The sequence below is a fragment of the Nipponia nippon genome, unplaced genomic scaffold (assembly GCF_047370975.1).
Source record: "Nipponia nippon isolate SJK-2023a ecotype South Korea unplaced genomic scaffold, ASM4737097v1 scaffold_6, whole genome shotgun sequence".
Taxonomy (NCBI): domain Eukaryota; kingdom Metazoa; phylum Chordata; class Aves; order Pelecaniformes; family Threskiornithidae; genus Nipponia; species Nipponia nippon.
In genome coordinates this window covers 64,701,747-64,719,956 of record NW_028262380.1, presented here as the reverse complement: position 1 = coordinate 64,719,956, position 18,210 = coordinate 64,701,747, and the positions used below count along the sequence as shown (strand labels likewise).

Genomic DNA, 18,210 nt, shown 5'->3' with positions numbered 1-18,210 from the left:
TGATGAAGTTTGCCAATGATACCAAACTGAGTGGGGAAGCGGACACTTGGGAAGGGGGAGCCACCCTACAGGAAGACCTGGATAGGCTGGAAGAGTGGGCTAACAAGAACCTTCTGAAGTTCAACAAAGACAAATACAAGGTCTTGCACCTGGGAAAACATAATCCAGGAGTGCAGCACAGGCTGGGATCTACCCAGCTGGGGAGCAGCTCTGTGGAAAGGGACCTGGGGCTCCTGGTGGACAGCAAGCTCAGTATGAGTGAAGAGCGTGCTGCGGTGGCAAAGCAAGCCAACAGGACGCTGGGTTGCATCAACAAGGGCATCGCCAGCAGGGATAAAGAAGTCATTATCCCACTCTACTCAGCGCTTGCCAGGCCACACCTGGAATACTGTGCTCAGTTTTGGTCCCCGCTATACAACAAAGATGTGGACAGGCTGGAGAGGGTCCAGAGAAGGGCCACAAAGATGATCAAAGGACTGGGATGCCTTCCATATGAGGAAAGGCTGAGAGAACTGGGTTTGTTCAGCCTTGAGAAAAGAAGGCTTAGGGGAGACCTTATCACCATGTTCCAGTATTTAAAGGGTGGTTACAAAGAAGATGGAGGCTCCCTTTTTACAAGGAGTCACATGGAAAAGACAAGGGGTAATGGGTACAAGTTACTCCTGGGTCAATTTGAATTGGACACAAGAGGAAAATTTTTCACAATGAGAACAATCAGCCATTGGAATAATCTCCCCAGGTTAGTGGTGGATTCCCCAACATTGCACACTTTTAAGATTCGGCTGGACAGAGTGCTGGGCCATCTTGTCTAGACCGTGCTTTTGCCAAGAAAGGTTGGATCAGATGATCCTTGAGGTCCCTTCCAACCTGGTATTCTATGGTTCTATGAATAAGCTCACACGGCAAACTGCATCCAATCTGCAAGGCACCACAATAGGTGCAAGAAGACCCCTCCCACCCTCCGAGCACAAGCTGAACACAAACCCTTGAAGTCCTGATTCCAGCTTTATCACACTTTACTCAGACCTCTTAACCAGGCCAGGCCCCCAGTTCCCATTTACACCAGCCTAACTCAGACCTTCCTACTTCTGCTCTGAACAGGCACATGAGTACCAAAAACCCCCAACAGCCTGAAGCCTTCTCACTCAACACCGACTCGTCACAAAAGCTGCTTGAAAGACTAAGGCAAGAACTCGGCAGAGAAGGAAGCTTTTGAAATAAACATTACCCTTTGACCAGACCCTTCATAAGGACTTTGTTACAATTACGATTGCTTGGCATGTTTCCCTCTTGGATCCCTCTTCCGGAGGAGCCGATTCTTACACAGTGAGTGAGGCAACTTTATGTTCTATAGGAAGGGGGAGATTCTACTACTTTTAAAATGCCATTTATAAACCCCACTTCTTTCCATTCTAGCCTTTCAGCTGTGCTTTCACACCAAGTTCCTTTGGGCCTGAAGGTGAATTTTTACAAAAAGAAACTGACTGCAATGTAATGTAATCCATCTCTCTGCACACATAAGATGATAAATGTCTCAGGTCAGGTGCTGATTTGTGGTTTTGCCTAGTACCAAGAACACTGGCAAATCTCAACAAATTAAGTGAATGAGACAACTGGACAACATGACACAGCAAGACTGCAGAATAAATTGTGCTAGGGGAGCCAGGAGATCTTGAATGATAAGGTACCTACGTGCTTCCCTTGGTTGTACTTGTTTTCTGCCCAGTTCCATAACCTTGGAGTGCAGGAGAAGGTTATTGTATCTCTAGGAGCCTCTGATACCATGTCTGAATCCAGAAAAAACAACAGAAAGCCATTCTCAAAATTGCATTATCTCTATGTGCTGTAAACCATCGAGTCACTGGTCACACAAGAGACATGTAAGTAATGTCTCTTACAAGAGAACCTTAATAATAAAAAGAGAAAGAAGGTGATTTTGGGGCTAAGAAGGTAAATGTTCTTAGGGTAAACAAGGCAAACATTCCTACTAGTACATCCATATGGCTAAATACACAAATCCCACTCAGGCAAATGTTTCTGTTGAATCCTGCCCTAAGATAACAGTGATTTCTAAAGCAACCATCACCATGCCAGTGCCACACATCACTAGACAAGCACTTTATATCTGAAGTCCACAGACTAGAAGGCCCAGGGCAAGCAGCCTTGGCTGCTAGGAGCACAAAACAGTCATGGTAAGGACTTATCACAGCACATGAGAATTGCTGAATGCTTACAGTGATCCAAGGATTCAAAACAAACAAAAAAAAATTTGGGCTGTGCTGGGAAGAAAAAGCAGCTGTGCATGAAAAAGCAAGTTACAAAAAGGGGATGAATGAAGAATAATTATCATACGAATGGACAACCTTGCTTGTTTAACTCTATGCTTGGCTGACATAGCTCCTGCATAAATCTAACCTTGCTTGCTAATGCTTTATGATTCACTGAGAAACGCTAAGGAGGTAGCTGTGCTTTGGGAATCATTTCCATTAGGGCACTGGGTAACATGATCGAATTGTGCTGACGGGGACCGGCAGTGCTATAGGAACACTACCGTTGAGGAAATGCCTCCTGATAACCACTCGCTCCCCTGTTATCTGTAGCATCAGCATGATAACCTTTTCCACCACAGTAGAACTGGGAACGATGCCTCTGTGTCATTATACCAACAGCCAGCTTTAGGAGCTACCAGGCAGTGTTACAGCTGCTTCAGAGCATTCAGCACTTGTTAAAGATACTGAGATAAATGGACTTAACCTTACTTTATCATTTCATTTATTGTAAATCAAGATTTTTCTCATGGATACATCAAGGAGACCCAGACCAGTTATTTTAATTATCAAGTCAGAGGTCACTGGTCTTTGAGACATTATTATTAATTGTTAGAGAACTAACTGCTAAAAAAAAAAAGCCTTGTCACATAGGAAGACTGCACTGAACAATGCCAGAACCTCAAGACAGATTTGACCTCAAGAAACCTACAACTTATGTATTAAGAAGCAACAGAATGACAGCAGACAGACAGACAGCACAGGAAACCAAACAGCCTGTATGTGTCAGGCTGACAGTCCCTATTTTGAACATACCTGTGTGGCATCAGAGCAATGGTGAATTATAACGAGACAAACAAGGTGACAGGCAATCAGCTGCCTGCGCTCTTTGGGGCCAATAGGCTTGAAAAGTCCAGCTTCACATGGTCCTGTGGTGGCCATACCCTAGCGGCCATCTTTCTTCTCTATCCCAGAAAAGGCCACACACAGGAGATACAAGGAGACGCAAGAAGATACAGTCGCTACAGTTCTGCTGCACTCTTGACTCTTGACCACTCAAGACGAGGATATTTTTAAACCCACAACTGTTTGACATGAGAAATTTATTTGCTTGACAAGTGTCAAAGTAGCTATGGAGAAAGTGATCCCATTCTACAGTGCATAGCCAAGTACTCTTTTGCTTTATCCTCTAACCCTGTCCAGCTTCCAAAAGACTGCTGCAGGCTTGCTCAGCACATCGAAGTTGGCTTACCCACCTGAAGGAGACAGAGAATTGTTATACGCAAAATGCTCAATGCACTCAGCTCCAATTTCAGTGGGCTTGGCCTGAATGCTCAACACTGTTAGAGGTGGAACCAAAATCAGCCTCCTTTACCGAAGCTTTGAATTCCACCTCTGTCAAGAGTTCAAGGCAAGAACAATAGCTTGAAGTGTTGACCGCTCTTCATTAATGATCTGCTCTTTGCAATGACAACTGCAGCATGCACAGCTGAAGTCAGAGCTGCAGCTATGATCGCAGACAGATGCACTACTGGGGACATGGGAAAGCAGAACCCCGGAACTCCTTTGTATACCTTCTGAGCTCATTTGCATACCTTCTTTAACTAAATCTATATACTGAGGCAAGTTATTAACCATACGTTCAGACCCAATTTTGCTGTTTGCAAAATAACCTTCCACTTTTGGAAAAAGCAGTGGCTGGAGCAAAGGCTTATCTCAGCACTCTGTTGGATTTACCCATTATCGAAGGCATGAACAATGTTCTAGGAGTTGGAATGGAGAGTTGTAACAAAAGGAGGTAAGAAAAGAAATGCAATAGGACGAAGACAAATGGGAATGTCTTCTGGGCACATGACTAACACCTGCATTTGGGATTGCTGTATTAGTCAGAGACATGGAATACTTTTAGAAGCACGCACTGAGAGTCTGCCAGTTCTCTGTGTGATGCCGAGAAGATAGATGGTCATGTCACAACACACCTGCGCAACACGCAGAGATATTCTGCTGCTGTCAGAGGCGATGCCAGCAAGCCACACTTCTGACAGACTGAGTAATCCACGTGGGGTTTGCACAGACACTGTACCTGTTACCACGAGGGGCAAGGGACTCCACTTTCCAGTGCCAGCACTCGGGCAGATTTTCTTTAACCAGGTCTCAGTTTGACATGTGGTGCAGAGAAATTATATCCACAGCATATTTGCTGTCTACAGTACTACTGCATAGACAATTCAAGTATGGGAGTCTTGTATGATTCTTTTATGCACGGTTTGTCAGGTGTACAAGCAATTAACATATATGTGATGTGAAAAGTGAAGTGAAACTACTGGACTTTGTCAAGTTCTTCAAAAGACCAACAGATTTCAAGGGGAACAGGCAGCGTTGCTGCCTGAGGAAGATGAAAGGAGCAGTGAAACTTAGATTGACTGCCACCCTAAAGCAACCCTAGCACAGCTGGACTCCATACACATTTTGCCAAGGTGCAAAATTGGCTCCGAAAGGCATCTGAGTTTATTTGAACAAAATACATCAAAAAATGGAAAATCAGTAATAAGAGTGGTCTGAGGTAACAGTGAAACTTTTTCAATGATCTTAATGCTAAAAGGAGAAAACACTTTCTGAGATGGTTTTCGTGCTTAGCCTTCAACAGGCTACCAGCGATGGCCTACACAAATTAGCTACAATTTCTGTCCCAACCTTCCCCAGGGATTTAACTATCCCTGTAATTTTGACTGACAATACCAAAAACATTACTGATGTTAAAGACGTGAGAGGTAACACAACAGACTTATATGGCAACTTCTGTAGGAAGGGAAGGCTGAAAAATTGGCATGCTACCATATTTTCCACAGCAAAGCATTCACCCGAACTTTTATGAAGAATGATAAAAATTGTTTACGTCTGTGGAGGAGAACCCAGCAATAGAAAAACCTGGTGCTGAACACGTACTTCCCCCCAAAGAAATAAAAAGCATATATATAAATATATATGATTCAAAGGAATTACGATTCTATGATTCTATATGAAGAGAGAGCTGTAGGACAAGCCATGTATTTTTTTATGGGATATCCCAGTGTATCTGTTCTTGAGGACAGTGTGGAAATATCCAATCTGGCTTTAAAGAGAGCTGAGAAGCCAAATTAGTCCATACAACGCTCCTTGTTACTGAATATCAGGCTGCTTCTGTGACCCAAGTTAACTTGTTTAGAGATAAAACTTTGTTTGGGAATCTGGATGTTATACTGAAGCAGCAGTCAAGAGCCCTACCAGAGAAAAAAACTGATTATGGAGGTCATCACAGTACAACAAGGAAAAGGAAATCCATTTCCTGGGACCCACTTGAGGAAATCAGCAATTAAATCTGCTCCCAGCCCAACGATTTATCATTTAGATCACATCCTCTTAGCCAGCAAGATCTTTCCAGCACTTCATTAAAACAAAGCCAACCACTCCTTCCCTAACATCTCATTAAGAAACAAAGCTCCCCACAGAGCCCACTTGGCTGGCGGACACAAATCAGTAGAAATAAAGAACAAGTGATGTTCAGATTCAGGTCTGAACGCCAGCTGCAGAAGGCGTTGTTCTGCCTTTTTTTTTTTTTCTTTTTTTAAACAGAGCAACACTGTTCCTTACCCCCACCTGACTTTAAGGTGAGTCACTCCCTCACCATGGAAAATAGCAATGCCATCACAGTGTGCAGCTGTTTTTCTCTTTACAAAGAGAGCTGGCTGAAGGTAGTGAGCACTGTTCTGCTCCTGGAAGAGGAAACACTTTTCCCCAAATGAAATAATCTGTTTCCAAGACTCAGCCCCACCACTTTCCTCTCACAAGCCCAACCCGGATTTCTAAGCCACCTGCCTGCCATGCTGCTGCTGTTGACCAGGTGCCAGGGCCTCTTTAAGCTCTGCACGACTTCTGCTCTGGGATTCTTAAAGAGGACCCGAACATGCTTCTAGGACATCATCCATGAATCTAAAGGTGCATTTTTTTCTGCAGACCTTTGTATCTGACAGCATCTTTGACTTACCTTCAGAAAAATGCAGACCTCTTTTCATTGTTGCTGGGTTTATTTGCCTTGTATCAAGTCTGATTTTGAAACATTACAGAGAGGGAATGCATTGATCTGCTATTTCAACTTCTAGACAAAAAACAGTCTGTATATCAAACATTCCTCTGTTTCACTGCTATGCTTCTTTTTTTTTGTTAGTGCATTTCTTCTCCCCTTCAATCAACAGGTACATACACTTTTTTCACACTTTATGTGAAAATAACTGCTGGATTACATTGAACACAGTTGTATCACAGGTAAAATGAAGTAATACACCACAGAAACCCCACAGAACTCTCTGTGCCTTTAGTATTTAGAGCCGTTGCTACACTGTCCTCTCAAAACTGCTTAAATGAGGAACATTTCCCCAAGTTTATGCTTCAGTTGGCCAAGATCAGCTGCACTAGGAAGGCAGCACAGAACAGATCCTCCACTTCAGCCACGCAAACAGCCACAAACCACTTGATGTTTGCCCCTAGCTTTGTTCTGACTTGACGTCAGTGGATGTCATAAATTCAAACTTGCATCCTGATGATGGCTCACATTCTTGAATGTTAGCAAAATGCCTTCCACTCCATTAACAAAATTTGGCCATCAGCTCATAGGTTTCTGTACCTCTGGGTACTATAGAAAGGACATCACAGACATCATGCATATTAAAAATGGGTTCATTTATGTGAGAAATACTGAGGAGACATGAACTAGGAAGTTGCTAGCATACTCAAGGGACCAAGCTGCTTTGGTTTCCCAGTGGAAGAGGAGGTGGTTTTTTTTTTTTTTTTTTTAACATGGAGGAAGTCAGAAGCACTTTGTAAGCATTTTACCACCTGCAAGTCAGCTGTTTTTGAACTTTCAAAGCTTAGATTAAAATTTTCTTCTACACTGTTAATCATTTGCAGTACTTATCCTGGCCCAACTATTATCTTGTGCCTTCATTTATGAGGTTTGCAGGGGTGGGTATTACACTGGCTTCTGCCACACATGCAGAGCCACTACAGAACACCTCCACTACAATGTGATGTAGTTCAGCTCACAGAAAGAGTTGTCCAGCTCCCAAGATTTCTCCCATGCCATCTTTCATTGTCCTCCTAAGTCCCACCTCATCATACAGACAGAAGACTTTTTGCAGCTGCAGAATAACCTGAAGATCCAAGAGAATGGGCCTCTGTTTGGGCGTGCACCATCAGAGGATGACGTCCAAGTGCTTTAACAGAAATACAGGCCCACACTGCAGTTATGAGCCTGCTTCCACTTACTTAGAGGAGATATTAAAATCTTTTCCTACCACCTTTCAGGATCCTCCTGCAAAACACTGGACATGTGATAAAGGAAAGCTTTCCCTACATACAGCAAACTTCAATTATTCTTAAGTACTTATTTTCCCCAGATAGCTAGTTCTAGAAGGATGAAAGTTGTAAAGGAAGAGGCTGCTTAGAAGCATTCAAGGAGTAACAGTAATGAGCCCTCAAAATAGTCTCCAAGGAGCAACTGGAATTCCTCCTTTGTAGGCTGTTGCCCTTCTCTTGCATAGGCAAAGACCAGCAAGAAAAACAAAGGTATGATAAACTACTAATGGCACAGGGCTGCTTATATAGCAAAGCATATATGCTTCTGTTAGCTAACTCTGGCTGGAAGAAAAAAAGGATTCTTTCTCTCTTGGGTTAACACACATGACAGTTCTTTAATTAGAACCATAATGGGTTATATATCATTTGTTTTCCTAGTCTGGTAAACTTCCTGCTGAAAATCAGATACCTATAAAAAGGAAAATTCCTTTCAGCTGGAGCAAGTCCTGGTTGCTTACTCAGCAAGACATCACATTTAAAAAAAAAAAAAAAAGAAAAAAAAAAGCCACCACTCAAGATTTTTTTTCTCTTGAAAATTATCTAGTCAGCATACTAAGAAAGCACACAGCATTTTTTCCATTCAAGGAACTAGCTTCTCAGTCATTTTTTTTCTCATTTCTTCAAAGGGGGCATAAAGATTTTAGATAGCCTAATCCTGTGGAGAAAAAGATGACTATTGGTGCAGATTTCCAACCAGGTTCCCCACAGAAACCAAGCTTAAGCAGGCACACTGCATAAGCATGTCCATTTTCTTGTAATAAGTTTTGAGCTGCGGGGTCTATTTCAACCAAACTCATCATGTCAAGTGTCACAAACAGCAAGTTCCACCTGCTTAGCAGAAAACAGACACCCTCCCAGTGTCCTCAAAAACTATTAGACTAGGGAGCACTCCATCTTTATTAGATAACCAGTTCCTCAAGGCTGAGACAAAAACCCAAAGAAATTCAGAGCACTTCTCAAAAGAGGCCAATGCCACCTTTCACCATACATCCATCACTTCTTAGGAACACCTGAATGCTTCCCATTGGGGCCCATCTGTTTTATCGTAAAGTCAGGGTAATCAGGAATTTGGCCAAGAAAACTTCAGTGTAGGAACTCCATATTATTCCTGCATGACCTTGTTTTCAGCTACGTAGTGATGGTACTGGGAGGATGGTTTCAGATGGAAAGAGCTGGATTAAACAGATTGAAGGCAGATGTATAAGTGCCTCATTTATCCTTTTTTGTTCAGATGAGGATGCTTTGCTCCACAAGATCCCCGGTTTCTTAAAAAGAGTTAAAATAGCTGGTAAGTGAGTAGGGATAGCTCGGTTTCCCAGCTAGACTTCTGGGCGTGGGGTCCAATACAATACCTAAACATTAGCAGGGTGAATAGTCAGGTCTATTTATTCACTAATCATGTGCTCACCTTCCAAGGTGAACATCTGAGAAACAGAAAAGACTGTCTGGGGGTGGGAGGTGTTTCCTTTTTCTGAGGATGGGAAGGTTAGGTCAAGTTAATTATCCTCTGCTTTTCTATGCATCCATCATTAAAAGGAAATTGGGTATAACATACCATACCATAGATCTTCGTATTTGTGAGGACAAGCAGCAAATCCTGGAATCTTGTACTGATTTGTGTTTCCCATAAGCTGTAATCTGATGCAAATTGTTTGTGTCGTACCAAAGCGGGCTTCATGTAGCATACTATACAAAAATCAGTTCCTGTTTCCACATTGTTTGGCATGTATCTGAAAACATCTAAAGGAAGAATTCAACTGCCTTAACCATACTGTCTAGTTACCATAACCATTTTTTTGTTTCTAAAAACCAGACCCAAATCCTCTGAACTCACTATTTGTGTTAGAACAGTAGCAGGAGTGTATCACCTAGCTGCATTTACTTACTTTGCCTGTTGACAACTGTAGTCCTGAAAATCTTCTGTCTTCACTTTAAAGCTCCTTCAGATAGGTGTACTGTCAACACGGCTAGTCAATTTGCCTCTGCTTCTATACACAGAATTAATTCTCCTTCCTCAAACTACACTGCTCTGAGAAGGGCACAATTTTTCAACTGTGCTGGTATGCTGGAGGGAATAAAAATCATAGTATTACTGCGACAAGTGAAAAAGGCTCTTTTCCTTCTTTAAGTCATGCTATTGCTAGCTAGAATACCATTAAACAAGCAAGACGGTGACTGTTTTAGTTTTGTGACACCAGAACACTGTGGGCTACCATTTTGAAGAGTGAAAACCTTGGATAATCACAGGCCTCTGAACTTATTTCCACCATTGCAATGCAGAATGCTGTCAAATTAGTACTCTGATACCCTTCACGACAGCACAAGTCTCAAGCTTCAGTTCTGGTAAGGACTTCTGGGACAGGAATACTATTCAAACCCTCAAATGGTCCCCTGCGCTGGCTGATGGCAGTTATTCATGATCCGAGGTTCCCATGCAACATAAAATGAAGATTTCCTTTCAGAACAGTTTTGACTGTTTACAATATCACTAAAACACTGAGTTACTTGGAACCTGATACCCTGCCTCCCACCTCAAACCTGGCTGCTTTAAGCTTACATTGCTGTCAGCTCACTGCCACAGCATCCAAGTGCAAACACACCCAAAAAAATGTGATACGGGTCTCAATGCCCAGGGATGCTGAAAAACAAGGAGGGAAGGAAAATATCCTCTTCCTTTCACCATAGTGTGGAAACTCTCCAGAAAGGAACCCACAGTTCTGCAGGTTTTTTCAAACGGACACTGAAGAACAGGAGGACACTGAAAATTTAAAACGTGCACAGCCCTTTTGTTGCAAATTTCTTAGGAAGTGCAGCAACCACAATGAAGGATGCCATGTCAGGCCAAGAAAAATCAGTCACAGGACACAAAAATACCCAGACCCACTGATCAGTGTACTTCAGGTGTATTTTTTATTTACAGAGTGGGGATGCCTAATCAGTTATAAGGTTAGACACCTGATAATTCAGCTTTTTTTGTAAAAGTATATAAATATATACATGAAACTCTATGAAGTAAACATTATTAACTGTGATACTTACAGTAAACATTCACTACTATGCTTATGCTAACAGGCATCTCTTAAAGCTTAAATGCTGATTTCAAGATACCCTCTATAAAACAGCTGCAACTGTATTAAAAGGGCAAAAATTCTGTGCCATAAACAAGCTTTTAAAAGAGGCTAGTAAAATGCCTTTGTAATAAAGTTTGCCAGGATAAAAATACTGCTTCATCCCTCCCAGTCCCTCACCCCATAAGAAACAAATACCCCAAAGCAGTTGCAGAACTGCAGGAAGTATTATAAGATTACTTTTTTCTTCTTCTTTACTTTTTTTTTTAAAATTAAAATATTTTTATTTCAGTATTTTATCACATATTAAGGAAGCTGCAAAAAATGCAGCTTTATTAAATATTATTTACTGTTATACAAAAATCTCACATATGTGTCCACGGGGCTGAGGACATTAGTGGTATTATATGACCTATCCCTTTTCCTTATAGCTATATACCTTATTTGGAACGATGGAGAGACTTTATAGAAAAGACATTTGACAGCAACTGAAGAAAGGGACTGGAAAACTATTCAGAGAAAACATGTGAGAGCCTCTAGACCTCCCTGCTTCCTTATTTTAAAAGCACTTCTGCTTCAGTATTTTATTTGCCTCTCTGCTGTTCTTCCTGTTGGAGATGATTCAGGACATAAAGGACAACTTGATAGCAGAAAACGTACTGATCCTGCAAGAGAAAGGAAATCACAGAACATGTGACAAATGCTTGCACCACCTAAGCAGTTCACTCTCACCTGCACAGCACTTGATTCCAATACTATTTCTACCATTAAATAAAAAAAAACACAAAACAAAAAACCCACAGTGGAGAAATATGCAACCTTAGCTTAAAACAAATACAGGCACTCCCCTGCCACTAAACATGTATTTTTATACGGGGTATTTATCCGCCTTTCACAGCAAAACCACCTCAAGCAGAGTAAGTACTTCACATAAGTAGAAATGAAGACAGCAAGTGAATTTCAAGGTCTTGCATCAATGCCAACTAATACAGAACTCAGATGACAGTGCAACTTCTTATCTTAATCTCAGTGAAACAAGTGTGGGGGCTAATACTGGTTTTGGGGTGTGAGGTGGGGCTGATAATTTTGTGGTTTGGTTTTAGAGGGTTTTTTTTGCTTGCTTGTTTGTTTGGGTTTTTTTAATATGATTTGACAATTCCTTCACATTCAAAGAAAAAGTGCGGATTTTAACAAGACCTTGTGATGCCCATCTCTAAGGTAAAGTTAATTCGCTCTAGATCTGGATTATTCCTAAAACATTCATTTAACTTCTGGTTGAATATCTCCCCAAAGGAGATTTCAAGACATCTCTGGTAGTATCGGTGATTCACAGCAGCTATAGTTAGACCTTCTCTTCAGTATATAATGCAATTTTTAGCCCAAAGAGCTCAGCTGATATCCTCTATAAGACATGCTTTCGAAGATGAAAACTCCCAACTTTTTTTTTTTTTTTTAAACCACAGATCAAACCAACACAACATATTATAAATTGCATGCATTTATAAATGTTAAATATGTACTGGTACTCACTGGTATGCATCTGATTTAATTCTCACGACACAAATGTTGCATGAGAGGGCACAAACACAATCATTGTATGCATCACAAAGTTTCCTGGCACATCAGGGTTAGAATTTCAGTGCCTCTCCTTTAGTGTATACCTGGGGAAGCCAGACTCACCTCTGTCTGAACCATCCCATGTCTCTGCAGACGCATGGTGCGCACCAGGTCCGAGATGTCAAACTACCAAAACAAACAGCAAGTTAAACATTCAAAAAAGACATACATGCATATAAAGGAAACATCCCCAGCATCAAACCAAGGAATCCAACTAGGTACATTAGACATTTAGCAGTGAAACAAATAACAATTCACTATAGCCTATGCATGTCTGGTAGATAACCAGCATGTGCTGTCTCTGGGCAATATGGATGTGGCCCTCCTACATCAGACACCCTCCTCCTCTTGTTTTCTTTCTCTGTGCACAGGCTCTCTTGCTTACTCTTACTGGAAGCTGAGTGTGCAGAAAATAGAGCCCCTTGGTCCAATCTAACAAAACACTTTTTATTTCCCCAGGTCTATAAAGTTCTAGACATTTACTGGGTGCTTAGAAACCCTGCTGAGCTAAGCATGACATAGCTTATCTTCTCTACAAATTCACAAAAAGATTTGCTACACCAGGCCACTGAAGGACATAAACGTAAGGAAGCTAGCACCCTCCTGTGGATCACCCTAGAAAGCGTATCCCTGGTTGTGCTGGAAAAGTTAATTTACATACCCTCATCTCCAGCTGAGATGTTTGTACACTGAGTCTTTGATTCAGTTGCCTAAACAGACACTCTGGTTGGCTTCTAGCTGCCCTCCAACAGTTCACGGATCTCCGACCAACGGAGCGCCACAACTCTCAGCCCTAACGCCATTTAACACGATAGTTCCACTGAGTACATACAGCCAGGTAAGGCAGGCTTTTCAACTTTTCCTTCAATTGCCTGAGTCATCGTGGCAACACACTGTTGTTCCCCAACCAGATGCCAGAAGTCTGCTACGGTAGGAGATGTCCTTGCAACATCTAGGACATACCCTAGAACATCTCAAGTGGCACCAAACAATGTTGGATTGCTGAGGTGTCAACAAACAAGACACTTAAGAAGATTCCCTGAGCTAACCCAAGAAGCAGCGGATGTTAGGAAGACCCTCCAGGATCATCAGCAAAGAAACATTTACCAGGTACTGCTGTTTTACACCCTGATTTATGTTACATTAAGACATGGCCAGCATGCTACTCTCAAAAGCATGGCATATTCTTTAAACAATCGAATAGATCCAATGGAACACATTTCCTGCAAGTCAAATGCACAGCTTAGCCCATCCTCTTGGGTACTCACATCAAGGTCTCTGCTGATTAACCCTAGAACAACATCTATACAAATAAGGGTTCCCGATCGTCCAATGCCTGCACTGCAGTGAGTTACAATAGGTCCCGATTTGTGGACATGCCGCATGTAGGAGATGAAAGTAAGCAGGTCATCTGGTTGAGAAGGGGTGTCATGGTCAGGCCAGGCGATGAAGTTCAGATGGGAAATGTGCCGTACTTCACCTGTCTGAGGTTTAAAAACAACAGTAACAACAAAATGTAACACATGGGAAGAATAAAAAGACAAAAGGTAAGTTCCCAAAGGAAACAGTCTCAGAAGAGAGGGATTTGCTCAATGAAGGTGTTCTGTAATTCAATAAAACAAGAGAAACAATGAGCTAAACTGAAAATAACTAGCAAGTAACTGAATAGTAACTGAATAGTTCACTGTGCAGACTGAGCTGATCACACAGAGGAACGAACCAGCCAGACTGAATTATTAGTGAATTTCATATCCCTATATATGTTTCTGTGGCCAAAGGCACCTAGGGAGTCAAAAGTTAGAGTCTCATTAGCATAATGAAATCATCTCCTGGCCCAACTGCCTTCTCCTATAAAGGTCACAGAGTAGCACAAGCTGCAACGAGGAGGAGTTGCCCAGTAATGATCACTGGGCAAAGAGGAGAAGCCCTGGGTTACCTCTTGATGTAGACATAGCGACTGAAAGCAGGCAAGCCAGAAGTATGATAAAAATGCCAACACTCAGAAAAAAATTCTTAGCATGTAGAATTAGATTCACTTACCTGAATCTCTTCTAACTCCAGCACTCTAATGATAAAGCCCTTCAGCTGCTGGAGTCTTACAAGAGCAAGCCGTAGTCTATCATTTATCATAGTGGTTTTATTGAGTACATCTGGCCAGTAACGCTGGCATTTTATCTTTTCTCCTTCAACCTCCTGAGTCATCATGGCAATCACAGTACAGTTTTGCTCCCAAACCATTTGCCAGAAATCTGCTACAGTAGTAGGGAGAGGTCCTTGACATGCAATGTAAACGAACTCTTCATTCCCCACCGGCATGCGAATGAAGCTGGCATTGATGTATCCACCTTCGATCCCAAGAGGTACTCTAGTGGTATCATCTGCAATCCCCACACAACAAAAATACCTCAGTGTTATGCATGCACATAATTAAACTTTCACACACTAGAGATGCTGAGCCTTACACACTCACATAATACTTATCTCCACAGATGCTTCCAGATCTTATATTAAAAAAGAATAATAATCACTAGAATACCTGCTTTAGGATATCAATCGGTACTTCCCTTGGAATAAAGAAAAAGATGGCTAGGGAAGAAATCTAAATCAGCAGACAGGCAGGATACACGATTTGAACTGCCAGCACCTCTGAAACTGAGGTTGAATATTTCTCACTCAGAATTAACCTTTGTCAGTTCTCACTTCTCCTCCACACATCTCCCACCTAACAAACAGAATTTTGCTGCAGGAAATTTACTGACAATAGTATACATGTCTGTTTTTTCCTATTTTACAACTAAAAAGATCTTGTCTGGCTCCATCTCATTTAAGACACAGGATCTGCTGAAACAACTGAAGAATCCATGAATATCCATCCCTACCTACTACAGTAGTCTATTGTTCACTGATCTTAAACTGCTTTATAAATGCTTGTTGTAAACGTGTAGAAAATGAGTGGCAGATTTATTTTTTCCCTACTCAGTAGCAGAACTAGGACTGGGAATGAAACCATCCCACTTCTGATCCAATTCATCTGACCATACAGGTGGTGGCAAAATATCAACAGTGGACTTCAGATTAGTGAGGACTTACAAGGAAGTATGTTTTTGTATCTGTTCTTTCTCCTGTTCTCCTTCGCTTGTCCAATCAAACACTGATCCAAAGGTTTTAACTCCTGAAGGTTCTGTAAAGAAGCAATTACGTGTGCATTAGAAAGCACTGAATGGTAACAAGAGTTAAGAGCAGTTATGTAACCAAGTCTTTGACAGACAGAATCATTTAAAAAAATCCTAATGCAGATACGCAAAATAATTCAGTCGCAGGAAGGAATCTAATTTCCCATAGCTAAGAAAATGAAACAAAATAGACTTTGGAAAGGCTGTTTTCACATTCTGCAGCTAGATTTTGCAGCCTTTATTTACTCTGTCTATGTCTGTTAACGTCATATACACTTGGTAATTTACCAGAAGTAATAATGATGTAAACACACTTTTGAATTGAATTCCCAGTTCAAACTAATCTTATCTCTCAGCAGCTAGTGGGGGGAAGGGAGAGAAGTCTTTGGTAAAGGAAGTCTTTTCATCCCTTTAGAGCTGCAAATTAAAGAGCTGTGGTATTTAAGGCAGTGATGAACCAGCCATTCTATTTCTAACTGTTTCATACTAGAAAAAAGGACTTTAAAGGACAAGTAGTTACTCACTTCAATCTCTTTAGAAGGGACTCCCTGTTCCAGCAATCCACGCAACATCCTGATCACTGACTTCAATTTGGCTCCTGAGTACTTGCCTCCAGGGAGCACATTCACAGTAGGGAGTGCAGAGATCTCTTCATTTGTCACTAATGGGAAATCTAGCAGAAGAACAAGACTGATTGATATAATTATAAATGAATAAATAAATAGCTAAAACTAGGGAAATGTAAACTGTAGGGCAATGTTGGATTTCCTTGTTGCTGTTCACCACTGTACTACTTGTTTTCTCTAGAAAGCCTCCATACACCAGAGAGAATACAGAGCTGTCCTCTCAGTTTGACAGGCAAAACCAAATTAACTAACAAAACCAGTATGACGCAAAATCAGCTTTGATGAATCCAGAAACTAAAGGGAGTACTTTCCTGAACTTCCAATAAATACACTGAAACAAACTTCAAACACATTTTAAATGTCAGTTCTTCACACGGTAACCTACACAGGGATGAATTCAGAACTCTCCACTTAAAACATCACAGACTGTGATTTTTAGCACTTATACTCAACATGTCTTTCAAGTGGTAATCGTAAGATGTGTTACATACATCTTTTTCTCCAATAAAGCCTGCTTTCTATCAGGCCTTCAGTGTTTCTCTGAAGCACAACAAAATTAATAAACCAAGAGTCTCTCTGGTATCACAGTTAAAAGTGTCCTAAATCTACTGACTTAGTCTAAAGGCTTACACGGATTATCCTTTTTTCTTTTAAGGAATGCAGACAAAAGCCTGCCGTATATGAATTTCAGGAACTGACATTTCTAATGCTACCTCAAATAGTAAAGACTAGATTCTGCCAAACACATCAAATTGAGTAGTGTTTCACTCTGCCACATTGAGCAGCAGTGGAAGAATGAGAGTCGAAATAAAGAAAAAATATTGCCTAATTTGAGCATGGAGTAGCCGGTATGTGAAGCACATAATATATCAATCTGATCACGGTCAAACATCTGTATTGTTACAGCTTTTGTCAGATAGATACTATGGAAGAAATCATCTCAGCTGGTTTCAACTCTACTACAACTACAGGCACAATGTTGCCACTACTTGTTCCTATTAACTCTCACACATTTATTACCCAAAGCTGTAAAGATCCTTTCCATAGGGTTGCTGAGCTGTTAGATTTCCCATTATGCCTGTCATTACACCCTCAAAACATATCCAGGACATTTTAAAATTCACTCCTGACACTTTGTCTATTTAATGTTATCCTCAGTTTTCCACTGATTATTTGTTAAAGTTCTTGCCTTTATTTACACATTGCTGGCTGACTGATTCAATCGGCAGTTCATCGCTTCCCCATGTGATTTCATCTTCATCTGCTTGGCTCAAGGGCGGTTGTGGAGGAGATCTATAAGAGGACAAGGTACGGAAGTAAGAAAGAACATCTAGAAATAACCAACACATTTGCAATCTAATAAAAAAATCACCAGAAAGTAATTTACAGCTACAAGTATTTCTGGATGGGATCCATACCAGTAATCTCAAAAAACCACCGTATTTTTCCTTTTTTAAATCCCCAGCAGGGATTTGAAAAAGGTAGCAGTGGAAAAAGAGCCAGGAAGACATGAATCTAGTAATAACTACCACTGGAATTACTTTTCAAAGGCTAAGCAGTCAAATAACATCCAATACCAGATTTGTACCATTCACATAATTCACTACCTATACACTAGAATATCTATTTTCAGTTGCAAGTTTTCTAGCTTTGTTGAAGATGGTGATAAACATATTAAGTATTTTAGGTCATAATGTTGCTGCTTGTGGCAAGTCTCTTCCCAAAACTCCCCAGAAACTTAATCAAAACATAAAAAGAAGTATATACACTTTGACTGAAGCTTCACTTAGACTAAGGACTGAAATTATTTCACAAAGAAAAACGATGTTGGGAATTTCCAAAATTCAAGGTGGCTAAAAGGAACAGTTAGTAACTTGGCTAGGCACATCCTTAGTTTTCCATTAAAAAAAATAAGCCCCAGCACCCAAATGGGAACAGACGGACCAGTGGAACTATATGGTTTAGTTTCTGTGCTCTAAAACCAGAAGTAACATTAACGAAGCTTGTGAAGATTCAAATTGAAGACAGCATTGTTTGAATATTTTCTTCACATGCAAGTACCAAATCG

The 18,210-nt window shown here is 41.0% G+C and overlaps 1 protein-coding gene across 6 annotated transcripts in view; it reads right to left on the bottom strand.

Moving 5' to 3' along the window:
* Positions 1-10,545: 10,545 nt before the first annotated feature.
* Positions 10,546-18,210, bottom strand: part of PTPN13 (protein tyrosine phosphatase non-receptor type 13) — a 129,593-nt gene continuing 121,928 nt past the window's right edge. For all 6 annotated transcript variants that reach the window (XM_087737143.1, XM_087737147.1, XM_087737148.1 and 3 more), the window contains 7 exons: positions 17,332-17,435; positions 16,041-16,189; positions 15,434-15,524; positions 14,384-14,721; positions 13,612-13,827; positions 12,407-12,469; positions 10,546-11,391 (listed from right to left, as the gene is read on the bottom strand). In XM_087737143.1, coding sequence (XP_087593269.1) covers positions 11,311-11,391; positions 12,407-12,469; positions 13,612-13,827; positions 14,384-14,721; positions 15,434-15,524; positions 16,041-16,189; positions 17,332-17,435 — 1,042 coding nt within the window. In that variant the 3' untranslated portion in view covers positions 10,546-11,310. The remainder of the gene's footprint in view (positions 11,392-12,406; positions 12,470-13,611; positions 13,828-14,383; positions 14,722-15,433; positions 15,525-16,040; positions 16,190-17,331; positions 17,436-18,210) is intronic.